Genomic DNA, 15,185 nt, shown 5'->3' with positions numbered 1-15,185 from the left:
TGCCTGCATCACTCTAGGGCCTGCATCGTGGTCTTTGTGTGTCCTCTTGACTTTTTACAGGACTCTTGGATTTAGGACCCATCCCGATCCAGTGTGATCTCATCTCAGTCCTTAACTAATTATTTATGTAAAGACCCTATTTATAAATTAGCTCATATTCTGAGATTCTGTGTAGACATGAATTTTGGAGCATACTGCTCAACTACTGCATCTTAATTCTTCTTTGTTTCCTTAGTACCATGTTCATCCAGTAACATTCTTCTATAACTACTTTTCCCATAAATATATGCAAAGGTTTTCTGTGAGATGTTCAAGGGCATTCATTGTAACACTGTTTATAATAAGAAAGAAATGGAAGTACTCAGTTTAGCAATAAAGAGCTGGTTAAAGAAATGATAACCATTCAGAAAATGTAATATTTAAACAGCCTTTAAAAATAATATAGTAGATCTATATTGCTGATATACAAATATTTCTAAGCTATGTGACATCAAAAAATTAAAAAATCGATGGAAAAAAGTAGGAACCCGTGGGAGTTTTAAAGAATATAAGGATACAAGAAATGGGTAAACAGTAATTACCTAGTGGGTGTAGGTTTGACAGGAGAGGAGAATTTTACTTTTCATTTTATGTATTTGAATATTTATCATGTGCATCTGTTATTTTCTATTATAAAAGTGAAAAGAAGAGGTTTAAACTGAGGAAAATTGTCTTCAGAGTGCAATTAGGAAGCTAATTCTAATAGAGGAAAATTGATAAACACATTTTTTTCAATTTGTAAATTATGAACCATTTTAAGTTAACATGAATAATTATTCCTTCTATAGTACTGGTAATTTATGCAAAATTTATGAAATTCTGCTTGAAAGTACATGGAGCTCTTCAAACAACATTACATAAAAGATGGAATTTTACTGTTTTTTAAAAATGCAAGATATCACTGAAAAAAACCCTGGAGAAATAATTTGTTTAACTACCATGGAACCAAAATTGGCATTAAATATGCATTAGTCTTCTGCACCTAAGAATAAGACTTAGTAGTGGCTTCTGCTGAGCTCCAAGTACTTTTTACATTGATCATCTCATTGAATTTTCACAGTATCTCACCGGGGTGGGAGGTATCAGTTCTAATTTTCAGGTGAAGAAACTGAGGCTTGGGGCATTAAGTGTTTGTAATCACATGAGTAGTCAGAATCCAAGGCAACTCACTTGACTTGCCCTGCCACATTGTCTGCTTTATTTGAGAGAAACTCAAAGATAAAATCATTTCATCATCGTCCTCACCTTTAATTTCTCGTTTTCTGCAATTATCAGCTTTCCCAACCTTGTCTTATGTTTTTAGATAAGGTACTCAGAAAACATAATGGAGGTCCAGAATTGTGAAATAGTTTATTTGTTAAATTTATTGGGCATTTTCAGCAAAACAGCATTAACAACCCAGGGACTTTTTTTTTTTTTTCCAGATATTGTGGATGCTTTGTCGGACCCAAAGAAATTTCTTTCTATCACGGAAAAGAGAGCAGACCAAATGAGAGCTATGGGCATTGAAACGGTAAGTACCAGTGGTTGCTTAAAGACAGCCAAGCTGGGAAAGTATGGTTGTCAATCAAACTTCTTGATTACAAGAGCAAGACAAAATAATAATGTAACATAACAAGTTCGAAGAGGGTTTTGAGACTGAACTTAGTTCAACAAAATCTTTTTGTGGGTCTGTGATCACAAGTATAGATAGTTAATAAAATGTGATCACAATCTGAAAAGCCATGGCTTAACTCATATCTGGGGACCCCTGCCCCATTAAAAAAAGAAATGGAAACAACCCATGACACTTTTAGGAACATTTAAAATTTTGGCAGGTTTTATTATTCACTGGAAATTCAGCAAAACCAATCCAATAAATCGATGAAATTGGCATGTTATTGTTTATTTTTAACCAGTCTTGTATCCATAGCCTCCTCCCATTCCAGTGCACACTGTGCCATTTTTCAAAGATTTGTTTATGCATAGAAGAACTGGGGTGTAGGCCAGAGGTTCAGGGGATGAGAGGATTCATCAGAGATAGAGTAAAGAGCAGAACCAGCAGATTTACTGAAATACACTGCTAAGGGGAGCAGCAGGCGAGACGGGAGAGGTCTGCTGCACCATGTGGGTAGCTCCCTGGCCCGGGATTGAACTCAGGCCTTGTGCTAGTGCTGAAACTTCACCTGTAGTCCACCAGGGAGGTCTTAGTTTTTGTTTTTAAATTCTCCCTTCACCACACTCCTCAGTTGAGTGGAAGCAGCCATCTCTCCAATAGCAAGAAAAAAAAGAGAAGGAATAACTGTCTTGTAAAGGAGTTGCATAATCTCTCATTGGCTTCATCCTTCACCTCATGCCTAAAAAACATCATATGATCTTTACTCTTTCCAGGCAAAGAACCACTAAAAGTGTAGAGAGTAGGAAGCAGAAGGGGAAAAAATTGAGTGATACAGACTAGATTTAGTAAAATAGAGAGTGTGCAAATATTTGACCTTGTGTGTCATTTCACTTGAGTTAATATAAGCTTTTCTGTTCCAGAGTGACATAGCCGACGTGCCCAGTGACACCTCTAAGAATGACAAAAAAGGAAAGGCCAACACTGCCAAAGCTAACGTGACCCCTCAGAGCAGCTCTGAACTCAGACCAACCACCACGGCTGCCCTGGGGTCTGGCGTAGAAGCCAAGAAAGGTAAAAGAGTTATTTGGGCTCCTTATCTGTTCTGGCAATTTTAGGCACTTTTTAAAGAGTCTTTTATGAGGGTATTTAGAATTGCTAATCTTGCCAGTTTTCATTGCTCCATAAAACTTAAGAACTTGCTTATGGATTGGACAAACTGCTTGATTGCCCTCATTATTTAACAGGGAGTCAACTTTTGTGTTTCATCTGCTAAAGCCCACACCTTAGTTACACTGCATAAAATATCCAGAGTTTGAGAAACATTCAATGTGATGTCCTGTATGGAAAAAACTTACACACTGTGAACTTCAGTAATTCCATCCCTACTGTCCTCAGGATGCAACCCTGGGCTCTTTACGTGGACAGGTGGTGGTCTCACGAACCATCAGAAACCAAATTGTTCTAATATGTCTAGAGTCCCTTAAATGTACTGTCATAGGTAGATATGTAGCCTCTGTTGTTACCATTTATTTGTAAAATTATGAGCTGGGCTTTTGAAGGCTAGTTTTATGTGGTTGCCTGTGGAGGAAACAAAATATCACAAGAGGTGTTGTAGGGTAAATGGAAGGGATCAGGTTTTTTTCCAGCCTCCCACCATAAGCATCAATGATCAACCCCTGTGGTCTTACACGCGCGCCTGATGGTGGCACCTGGTGTCTGGTGTGGGCATACGTAAGTGGGCACACCTGAGCAGAGATACTGAGCATGTAAGGACAGGGTGGCAGAGAACCATGCAGTACAGGCCAAGAGAGAACACCAGATAGGCCAGCAAGAGTCAAGACTTACCTGGGGCTAGGAGGCCTGCAAGCCTCCCGGCCCCCAGACCTCCCTGCCTGCCCTGCACCTGGTTATCTCACTACAAATGGTGTAGAAAGATCATTAAAAGCCTGCAAAAGCCACTGAGGGCTCCAGGACTCCTTTACCCGACTGCCCAGATCATAGAAAACCTGCTCTGTGGGCCTCCCCTGGTGGCGCAGCGGTTAAGCGCTGTGCCCACAGCCTCTGCAGTGCCAGTTCATTCCCCGGCTGCCGGCGAGGGTCCCACGAAAAAAAAAAAAGAAAACCTGCTCTGTGCCTCCCTGGCACTACACGTGTCTTCCAAAATTGTGTGTCCCATGTGCTAATATTCAGCTGCCCTGCAGGGAACAATGTACTGACCATTTGACACTCCAGTTCTTACTGCTCAGGTCTCCATTCTGACTGGTAAAAATAAATGAAATATTTTTAATGTTCTCCTTGACCATGAATCAAATTTTCAAAATTCATTCTTATTTTAATAAGATTTCTCTTTTTCCCAATGGCTTTTTACTCAGTATATAATGTGTATGTGTGTATTTCCCACTTATATGTGAATTCCGTGTCCCTGGTATAAAAAAATCAAGCTGTTTGTACACTTAAGTACACACAGTGCTTCAGTTTAATGTAAGAAATGACAGATTCCCAAACCAAAGCAGCATAGTAATTTAGCCAGAAACTAAGTGTGCATTGAGCTTTGTGAAGCAAATTAGAAAATGAGACAGCACCAAAGTAGCCCAAATTGCACTTTGCCTGCAGCTGTGTGTGTCTGTTCTTCCTTGGAAAGAACATGGAGGAAGGTAATAATACAGGCTTTGGGTATTCTGTGCCAGCACCGGTCATTAATAACATTAGCCACTCAGAGACAGACAGGAAGAGTTTGTGTTTAAGGTTCTTGCCTCACTCCCATTAGTGTATAAAGTCATGAGTAATTGTAATGAACTAAGTGGCCTGAAAGATGCTGCCCGAGTGGCCAGCAATGTACCCCTACTCCCACCAGCCTTTTGTTGAGGGAGCTTGTGAAAGGGGTAGACTCCCCACAATTCTAGGTCACAGAAGGAGGGTACATCACATTTTGGAGGGCAAAAAAAAAATCCTCAGGGAAGGAAATGAGGTGCTGGCTGTTGGAAATTAACTAGATTAAGCTGACCTGGGGAGAGGGCAAGTGGTGTGAGTCCACGTCTATGAAGGTGAGTTGAAATTCTGAATGGTTTCCCCTAGATATGTAGCGAAAAAACAATGACCTCAACACTAATGCTTGATTCTCTCTTTAATTTCAAGAATAAAGAATTAAGAAAATTCAGCTCCTAGTTCATGTCCAACTAGCAACAAACTTTGGAACCCAAAATGTACTCCTTAACCCCACCTTCACACAGGAAAGCCTGTTGACCTGTACTGTCCATGTAACAGCCTCTAATGACATGTGGCTATGTAAATTTATTCAAATTAGGGCCTCCCCTGGTGGCACAGCAGTTGAGCGCTGGGCTGCGAAGCTGCCCGCAGCCTCTACAGCACAGGTTCCATCCCCAGCCGCCGGTGAGGGGTCCACATGGCACGCAGACCTCTCCTGCCGCCCGCTGCTCCTCTCAGCAGTGTACTTCAGTCCTTCTGCCTGTTCTGCTCCCCTCTCTGGCTCTGGTGAATTCTCTCACCCTCCCACGCTTCTGACTGTACCCAGTGCTTGTATAAATAAATAAATAAATCTTTTTAAAAAAAAAAACTTTATAGAACAATAATTTTACAAGTTACTTGTGTCTTTTTCAGAAAAAGCAAAACCAAGTGATGGCAGGAGGTTTATATTTTCATAGGTTCCTGATAATCATGATTTAGTTAAATCAAGACCAAAAAAAATAGTCTCATCATTCTGGGTCAAGCATTGAACTCTTTCTATTTGTCAGATCTCTGGAGGATTTGCATGTTCCCAAATTCTGTATGTTCATTTCACAGATGAGAGAATGGACAAGAGAATGAGAGAATGGAGAGATAGGGACACTGAGCCATGCTAGGATTAGCTCCTCTGAGCTACACTGTCTTCCACTGTAAGGCAGAGCTATGATGTCAGACTAAGGAGATCAGAAAGAAACCCCATAGCATCTTGATAATCCTATCATAAATGTTGTAGATTACAAGCCCGATTTCTTTCAGCCAAGATACTCTTTTTCTACCCATACACCCTCACACTGAATGCACAGATCTTAAAATGAATAAAACCACAAAATGAGACTTGAACTTGATGCCAGTCTTGCTTGAATATCATCCCTAGCCTTTAGGATTCTAATGGAAATCAATTATAGTAGAGTGCACATTCATTTTGTTTGTCTAAGATGAATATCTATAGTCAAACAGAACATGTTTAGGGATACTTCTACAACTATGGTTGCCATGACAACACCCAGCCTGGCCTCACTCCAATTCCAGGATGACTTAGTGTATCACTCTAGGTCTCATGTGATGCTTTGATTACATTGTTTCCTATACATTAAAGACATTGCTGTGGTCAATTGCATATATTAAATTTCTTACATGCTAAAAGTAAATTTAGTAAAAAGCTGAAAAAATGTTTTGTTCTTTGATGATGACTGAGTTAAGAATTAAATTGAGAGTTAATTGAATGCTATGCCTTGAAATTTAAATATAAAAATACCAACAATGGTCCTGCTGTGCCTGGTTATTTCTCCAGTATGTGGTTTATACACTATCCCCCAGCTGTAGGAGGACTGACTGATTGCAAATCCCAGCTGCACTTTTACCCAGGGACTTGCCCTCAGACTGTTGGCATTTGCCTAGAAGGTTATAAGAACCTCAGAAACTCTTACCTGACTGATCAGAGGTTGCTAAAGTCCAATCTCCTTACCTCAAGGCAGAAACACTGGGAAGGTCCATTTAGGCTAAAGATACTCCACTATGATCAGACTAAGGCTGGGATTTCAGCTGGAAATACACTCAGGTTTCTTTTGAGAGCCTTCCCTCAATAAATCACATACAAGAATTCCGCCATACAGACTCCGTTCACTGACCTCAGACAGTAAACATGTCAATCAAGTGACCAGTTGATTGCTTTGAATTGGAAATTAAGATTTTTTTTTAATCTATAACAGTACATGGAAAGTAGCTTTAAAGCCTTTTGATGCTATTTTAAGCTGCTCATTTTATATTGCCAGTCATTCTAATTTTTAATATGCACAATAACTTTTTTTTTAAGGTATCGAGCTTATCCCTCAAGTGAGGATAGAAGATCTAAAGCAGATGAAGGTAAAATTGCTTGGTCATTTTGCAAGCATTTTTATATTACACATTTTTTTGTTTGCCACCAAGTGTGGCTACAGAAATTTATTTTGGATTCTCTTTGTTTTTCCCACAGGCTTACTTGAAGCATTTAAAGAAACAGCAGAAGGAGCTAAACTCTTTAAAAAAGAAACATGCAAAGGTACAGTGTTTTTTGTGTGCTCACATGTGTGTGTGCAATCTGTTTCCTTGTTTACTTTTTACTTTTTTTTTTTTTTTTGTGGGACACTCGCCCAGTGGCCAGGGAACAAACCCATGCTGCAGAGGCTGCGGGCAGCCTTGCAGCCCAGCGCTCAACCGCTGCACCACCAGGGGAGGCCCTACTTTTTACTTTTTTTAGCTCTCTGGTGAAAACTTCAAGCTATTATTTTGTGTTATGGACCACTACATTTCTCACCAGCAAAACACTGTCTAGAAACTGATACCAGCTAACTGGACAGCTATACCTTCATAAATCGCCCTAAATCCTACCATCTAAATTTGTGTGGACTTTTACAAAAGCTTCAGTGTGTATTTTTTTAAAGGTAGCATTTAAAATTCCTTAGGTCAAGTAACAGCTAAATTTTCAGAGCAATCATGAGTCTCTCAAGACTATCCTGGGTTCTTTGGACTAGTTTTTTCATGTATTTGTTTAATATTTTATTTATTTTTGCATAGAAGAACTGGGGTACAGGCCAGAGGTGTATGGGGTGAGAGGATTCACCAGAGACAGAGTGGGGAGCAAAACAGACAGATCTACTGAAATACACTGCTAAGGGGAGCAGCAGGTGAGACAGGACAGATCTGTTGTGCCATGTGGATCAACTCCCTGGCCAGTGATCAAACTCAGACCATTTCAGTAAAAGTGCTGAGAATAGCCCTTAGGCCACCAGGGAGGCCCTTTTGGACTAGTTTTTAAGATACTGCCCTTGGGCCAAGGGCCAAAAATGCACATTCTTGGACCCCTTGAATTTAGTTACAGTTTCCAAGAGAGGCCTAGGAAATACATTCTAAATAAGTTCCTCCCCTATGTAAAGAGTGCCCCCCTTTACTGTCCTTCAGCTCCTTTGTGAAGCCATACTAATTGCCTGCAAAATGCAGATCATGCCTCTTAAAGAACAGATAACCTGTTGGGAAGAGTAGGTGATCTGGGCTGTAGCACCTCAACCTTGAAACTTGTTAGTAAGAGCAGAGACCAGTGCTTAGTCCATATTCAGTGAATATGGGGCATATCAGCCTGGGGAAATAATGCCACTTCTCAGACCTAAAGGGAAGCAGAGAATACATGAACTAAGGCCCCATGGTTTAAGAAATAAATGTGTGATCCTAAAAGAAGCTTATTTCCAAACCTGAAGGTTAGCTGCAAAGTAGAGAGAAGGAATACTGATATGAATATGAGGATCTGCCACTTACAAAAGGAAAATGTAGAAATAGGTAATATGCTGTTAGGATAGTCAGAAGTCATTACAGGGGGAATGACCATTTGAGCCCCAAATAAGATCACGGTGCTATTTAAAATGCCCGGTTTATGGAAAATGGCAGTGGTCGATTGTTTTTCACCCTGTGAATGCAGCCAGCAGTCAGACTTCTAGTTATCTCTCACTCTAGAAATGGAAATGTGATTCCAATATCCATTAGATGAGACAAAGAAGAATAAAAGAAAGCAGAACAAAATAGCAGTCATCCCACCCTAAAGAATGACTCTTTAAGCTCCAGAACTAGGGTTACTTTCCTTAAGAGACAGGCAGGCTTATTAAATCCTTAAAAAAAATGTAAAACCCAAACTTAGATAACTAGTAACATGTTAGAAGACATTCAGCTCAAATACCATAGGGATTAAGCAGGAAGTAATGAAGGAAATAGGCCAGGTATGGAAACCGTGGAACCCTTGGTCCTATGAAAAGGCAGTTTAGGGGGCCTCCCCTGGTGGCACAGCGGTTGAGAGCTGGGCTGCGAAGCTGCCCGCAGCCTCTGCAGCGCTGGTTCGAGCCTCTGCAGCACCGGTTCGATCCCCGGCCACCAGCGAGGGTCCCACATGGCACACAAACCTCTCCTGCTGCGCCCCTGCTGCTCCCCTCAGCAGTGTACTTCGTCAATCTGCCTGTTCTGCTCCCTGCTCTGGCTCTGGTGAATTCTCTCACCCTCCCACGCTTCTGACTGTACCCAGTGCTTGTATAAATAAATAAATAAATCTTTTTTAAAAAAAAGGAGTTTAGACTAGGGTCCTACCATCGATGCCTAAAGTCTGTAGGCCAGCTGCATTCTGTAAAGGAGAATCAAAAAATCTGCAGTCTTATGTGAATTTTCTGATCACATGATCTTTTGATATTAGCTATTAATTCAATTTTTTGTTGAAAGGCCAGGTAGCACAACAAAAATAAATAAATACTACTTCTGCAGACTGGATGCATCCTTTGGGCTACCAATTTGCAACATGACCATCAGATGCCTGAAAAACCAATTAAAATTTAGAGTTTCAGTAGAACTGCTTGGCAAAGTTAAAATTCCTTTTCCCATTTATATTTTATGAAATCGTTTTAGAGTTTCAGTAGAACTACTTGGCAAAGTTAAAAATCCTTTTCCCATTTATATTTTATGAAATCTTTTTAGAGTTTCAGTAGAACTACTTGGCAAAGTTAAAAATCCTTTTCCCATTTATATTTTATGAAATCTTTTGAAGATGTTCATGAATTAGGTTTGCTAAAGTTGAGCCTAGAAAATTAATTTTTTTAAACTAAATCACTAAGTCACTATTTCATATACTTTGAAAATAAGCAAGCAAAAGAAATAGGCCTGTGAGGGGAGTTATATAATCAATGACTCGATCCATTCCAATCTTAAATATCATTCCAGTTAAGTTTCTCAAGAGTAAGACTAGGATATCACCTCAAATATCATTTAGAGTCAGGAGATTACTGATTGTACCAATTTTCTCCATTTGGGTGCTGAGCAGCTAAAGAAATCTAATTTGAGATAAGTCTCACTGGCTGTGGCCAAATTATGGAAATAATGCCTATAAAGAAATACGTATTTTCAAGGTTTTACAGCCCAATTTCAGTGATTGAATGAAGCAAATGGGAAAATATTTTAGATATCTGCAAAGCTAGAGCCAGAGCTTCTAAACATTCTGTCATCCTTGTAAATGCATCTAGATAAGAAAGCTGGTGACAATATCAAATGATGGGTATTCAACATCAACTGATGGTGGCAACCCACAATGGCAGTTTTAATTAGGTAATGAGGATATCTAAGACCTTCCAAAATGTGCCCAGCATTTAGACGCTATGCCACATGATGAATAGTTATTTTACATGTAAAAGAGAAGAAATATGGGCTGAACTTGGATATTTGCAGACCAATGTGTAGAAGGGGCAGGAGCCTAATTAGGTATGTTGGATAGCAGGACAAAACAGATGGATAAAAGGCCTATGGATACATATATGTGGGAAAAAAAGGACTTTGGGGTGAATGGTATTGCCCACAGGTAGGCAGGGTTGGCTTTTGAGGTTGGTGTGTTCATTAGACAGAGGCTGGTGATGCCCTTATTGCAGATACACCTATATACGAAACTCTTAGGTTGGGGAGAGATTGGAAATCCTTCTCTTTCTCAGACTCTGTTACTCTTGGTTTTCAAGCCAGCACTCTGGCAAAACTACTGAAAATTATGCCAGCCCCAGTGAGGTACAATTTATCGGCCCCTCTAAAAGTCCAGTTTGTAACTGAAAATTCTCCCTGTTCAGGAGCACAGTACGATGCAGAAGTTACATTGCACACAAGTTGACAAAATTGTGGCGCAGTATGACAAGGAGAAGTCAACACATGAGAAGATTCTAGAGAAGGCAATGAAGAAGAAGGGGTAACACTGGTTATTCCAGAAGTTTTTTGCTTTTTTATATTGTCTTTTTCCCACAGTGCAGCTGCCCTGTCTAGGCTTAGGAAAAGTTAGTCTTGACTCTGTCTTCATCATTAAAAATTATTCCTGGAAAATAAGAGAATCATTAAACTGGAGGCAATAATTAAAGTAAAAAAGATGAGTTTTTTTTCTATTTCTGCAGCTGTTAATTAATGACATAATAACTATTTCTCTTATGTGTTCTCCATTCAAGTATCTTTAAGGTGAATGGGAATAGAAGAGCGATGGAAGGATAAGCTAAATTTGGGACAATTCAGAATTACAGAAATCATTTTGTGTAGCCAGAAAACAAATACTGAGGGTGGTACACTAGAGGAAAAAGAAAGCAATCTCGATTTTTAATTTTACAAGACTATGTAACTAACAGATAAGACTGTTGAATAAAATCTATCATCACATTTACTGTGAATGATTTTGTCTAGAATTAAACCAGAGGGAGATATCCCTCAAGCCGCAAGCTAACTGAATAACACACTAGAGGGGACATATATTCAGTGCCAGCCATTAAGAAGTAATAGAATCAAAATCAACAAGCAACTATAAACCAGAGACACACTGCAGGGGGGTGGGGGTGCAATTGTATGGGGAATATAACCAAAATGAAAATGCATACATTGTGCAAAAATGAAAAATGATGTAAGAATTATATAAAATAAAATACTAAAAAAATAAAATAAAATGCATTAAGCTGAATTTAAAGGCAGGTGGGAAAATTCATACTCAAGAAAAAGAAGTGACAGATAATTGTTTAAACCTGGTAACAAAGTTTGTAAAATAACATTATTTTTAAAAATATTTTCTTTTGATATATATCTTCTATACCAAGTATCAAAATTTTGCGTTTCCTTGTATCTTGGAGTAATCCAAGTTGATCACATTGTAGTAGATATTTGTTAATATATTTGCCTCAGGATCTGATTTCTTACCATAATGTAGAATATTATAGTAGAAGTTACTACAAAATTAATAATTTAAAATCATGAAATGGAAGACAATGAAATAAAATAAAATTCCTAGTAATTGGGAAAGAAAAAAAAAGAAGTAATAGATTCGGTGAGAGACCTACCATGTTTAGATTAATGCTTCTCATTACCAATAATATAATGAAGCGTTCTGACTCGGGCCATAATAATCAGCACATATATGCTAAAGACAGAAGCTCAGGATCTGTTTTGGTTTCGGCAATGATATGGATGTTTGGAAAGGAAAAAAATAACCACTGAAATAAGCAGTAATGTCTGCTGGGCAATTACCTAGTATATATTCCCCATTCACAATAGAATACAAAGCAAAATTTATGCCATGATGCCAAGAAATGCTATTTTCTCCCCTGCTGGCTGTGTAAAAAGACAAAAACTTGGCTTTGTAACCAAAATGGAAGAATTAAAATTTCATTTCAAAACTGGGGACTCATTTTCCAGTTTTCATCCCAAATAATATTTTATTGCATAAATAATAATAGCTGTAAGAAAATCAGGCACCAGAATGGAAACTGACTACAGACCCTTAACAATGAAATAATTGTTAGGTCTGAAGTGTCTCTTTGTGTAGTGGTTGAATTGAGTAATCACGATACAGATATTTTATAAGGTATGCATCTACTGCTAGAAAAGTGATCTTACCCAATGAGCCGTGGCATCCCATATTTGATGAACGAATTGTCTTCATTAGAAAGCTATGTAGCAAAGCCTGCGGGAATGGGAAGATATGTAACGTTTGGCATGTATTTGTGATTTTCCATTTTCAGGGGAAGTAATTGTCTCGAAATGAAAAAAGAAACAGAAATTAAAATTCAGACACTAACATCAGATCACAAGTCGAAGGTAAGAAAATGACTTTTTCTCTACCAGCAACTTATAGAATATACTTTGTAATTTTTTAGAAGCAATACCTAGCATAAATCAGAAATGTCAGGATCCAAGGGTTCACATTTGTCCCAGATTCACTAACTTTGAGAAGACCCATTTCATGGAACTTTTCCTTCATCTGTAGAAATATGCTTGTTTTATATATATGTGTGTGTGTGTGTGTGTGTGTGTGTGTGTGTGTGTGTACACATACACACACACACATATACCTTAGAGGCTTCATGTGAAACAATCCCTGAGTACACTGAAAGGAAATCTGTATAAAATATAGACTGCCCTATATTTTATCTGTATAAAATATACTGCCCTATAAAAGTAACATTAAATATATCACAAAAAATCACTCAATTTTGGAGTTGACTGACTTTTCATATGCCATCTTCACATTGCTCTGAAAGTTTGGAATGAAAAAAATGTCAAGTGCTGATATTCTAGGAGATCAAACTAATTACTCATATTTCCCCAGACTTAAGGATATAGGAGTCTGGGGGAGATCAATTATATTTGTGGACTCTTGGAGAATTGAATGGCTAAGTTCGTATCAAGAACACAAATAATCCTTCCAGCAATAATTATAAAAGAAAAATTAAAAAGAAACCTTAAGGAAAGCTCCCAGCTCTAGCTTTTGCTCAAACCAGCCAGCCTTCACATGCAGTCCACATACAGCTCTGTCATTAGCCCAGTGACCCCACCACATACACGAGCCAGCCAAGTAATTCAAGCAGAAACCCTCCTTGGTGCTATCTATTTTGTCTCTTCTGCCACTAAGTCTATAGAAACAGGAAGTCATATGTCTTTGGGAGTTGTTCCCTATTCCTTCTTCCTCTCTTCTTAACTAGAATGTTTGAGAATGAACATCAGTGCAAACATGCTATGATTTTTTACTGCTCTGCCTAGATAGAAAAGTAGAAACCTTGACAACTATATCCATTTCCTTTTGTTCCAAATAAACCATGCCAGCATTTAGTAGCTTAAAACAACCACCATGTGTGAGCTCACATATCAGAGGGTCACATTGGGGCTCTACTGAACTAAGTGGTTCTTCTGATTTTGGATGCCTCAAGTATGGGTCTGTAGTCAGCTAGGATTGTCAGCCTCACTCAGATAATCTGGTTTTTAGTGGGTGATTTTTCCTACATGGCCTCTCATCCTCCTACAGCACAGGCTACAACACAGAGAAGGCTCAGGAGCCCAGACGTATCCAAAGGGCAAGCAGTGTCCCAACTTCTGCTTGTATCACATTTGTTAATGTCTCATTGGCTAACACAAGTCACAGGTCAGCCAGTTCCTAGGAGGTGGAGAACTAGACTCTAGCTCTTCACGGGAAGAGCTTCAAAACCATTTTGTAAAGACCGTGGATACCTGGAAGGGAAGACTTTTCACCCCAGTGTCTGTTAGGGTTGACACAATAAGTACTGATCCAGACATAAGAGAACACACAGTCCTGAGGCCTTCTGCAAATGAAGCTGGGAAAGCATGAGGTAACGAAGAGAATTCTGATGGAATTGATAAAAAAGGCCAAGGCCAAGACAAACCAGAGTATTGGCAAGTTAGTCAGCAAAATAACAGGTCCTGGTTAAATTTCAGTGCTAAAGTGATTGATTTATTTTAATAGACAATGACTTCCTGATCCCATTGATGACAACATACTTTTGGCCAGTTTATAGGTGTTCCTTGATTCACTAGTGGGAGGGAGAGATGAAATGCATGCCTAATAGTGTGCTTTCAGTTCTTAACTGCGCTTGAGAATCCCAAGTGACACCGTCCCCTTTGTCTCACACAGGTCAAAGAGATTGTGGCACAGCACACAAAGGAGTGGTCAGAAATGATCAACACCCACAGCGCCGAGGAGCAAGAAATCCGAGACCTGCACCTCAGCCAGCAGTGCGAGCTGCTGAGAAAGCTGCTGATCAACGCCCACGAGCAGCAAACCCAGCAGCTGAAACTATCCCATGATAGGTAGGGGAGCAAGCCACTCCCAGCGTCGATGCCCCATTTTTTTAATGTTGTGTGTTTGTGAGCGAAGGTAGTAAGTGAAATCCACTTGACATATAGTACTGAGCTTTTCCGTATGTCTGATCCTATGGTTAGTGAAAGCAAGAGGCAACATAAGAAATGTCCTCTGCCTTCAAAGAGTTTGTGAGAATCGGTAAGACAGCTCGCTCACAAGTCAAATGGCAAGTAGCATATGATACATACTAAAAACTGTCCCAGACACAGAAGCATCGAGCCCCAACGAGCTCTGCCACCTCTGGAGTGGTCATGGAGGCATCTGGAGTGACAGGGCTACAACTGGCCTTTGAAAATAGTCTGGAATCTTTTAGGATTAGACCCAGAAAGAGATCAAGACCAGTGAGTAATGCTCCCAGAGCTGTTGGTCTGACCCCCTCAATGGTAAATGTGGAAACACTCTTCTTTTTATGCTAGTAGGACTTGTATGAATTTTAGAAAGAGGCGCTTGATCAAAAAGCAGCAGAGAAGTTTCAGTTTATTTTGGTCTCCCCATTTGAGCAAATTGAATATTGCATTTCAAACACTGCAAATGATGAACTGGACTTCTTCCCTGGCAGAAGAGTATTTATGTCAATTATGTCTTTTCATCACAACTTTTTGCAGTTTGCTTGCTTTTCACTTAATGCCAACTACATGC

General features: G+C 39.3%; 1 protein-coding gene across 5 annotated transcripts in view; it reads left to right on the top strand.

The window, feature by feature from the left end:
* The window catches only part of PLCB4 (phospholipase C beta 4), a 379,157-nt gene that overhangs the window by 351,210 nt on the left and 12,762 nt on the right, over positions 1-15,185 (top strand). For all 5 annotated transcript variants that reach the window (XM_054696412.1, XM_054696407.1, XM_054696400.1 and 2 more), the window contains 7 exons: positions 1,464-1,552; positions 2,557-2,707; positions 6,693-6,742; positions 6,852-6,917; positions 10,495-10,610; positions 12,415-12,490; positions 14,319-14,494. In XM_054696412.1, coding sequence (XP_054552387.1) covers positions 1,464-1,552; positions 2,557-2,707; positions 6,693-6,742; positions 6,852-6,917; positions 10,495-10,610; positions 12,415-12,490; positions 14,319-14,494 — 724 coding nt within the window. The remainder of the gene's footprint in view (positions 1-1,463; positions 1,553-2,556; positions 2,708-6,692; positions 6,743-6,851; positions 6,918-10,494; positions 10,611-12,414; positions 12,491-14,318; positions 14,495-15,185) is intronic.

The sequence above is a fragment of the Talpa occidentalis genome, unplaced genomic scaffold, assembly GCF_014898055.3.
Source record: "Talpa occidentalis isolate TD23 unplaced genomic scaffold, MPIMG_talOcc4v2.1 talOcc4.10, whole genome shotgun sequence".
Taxonomy (NCBI): domain Eukaryota; kingdom Metazoa; phylum Chordata; class Mammalia; order Eulipotyphla; family Talpidae; genus Talpa; species Talpa occidentalis.
Note: the sequence above shows the minus strand (reverse complement) of the source record. Positions and strands in the feature narration are given on the sequence as shown.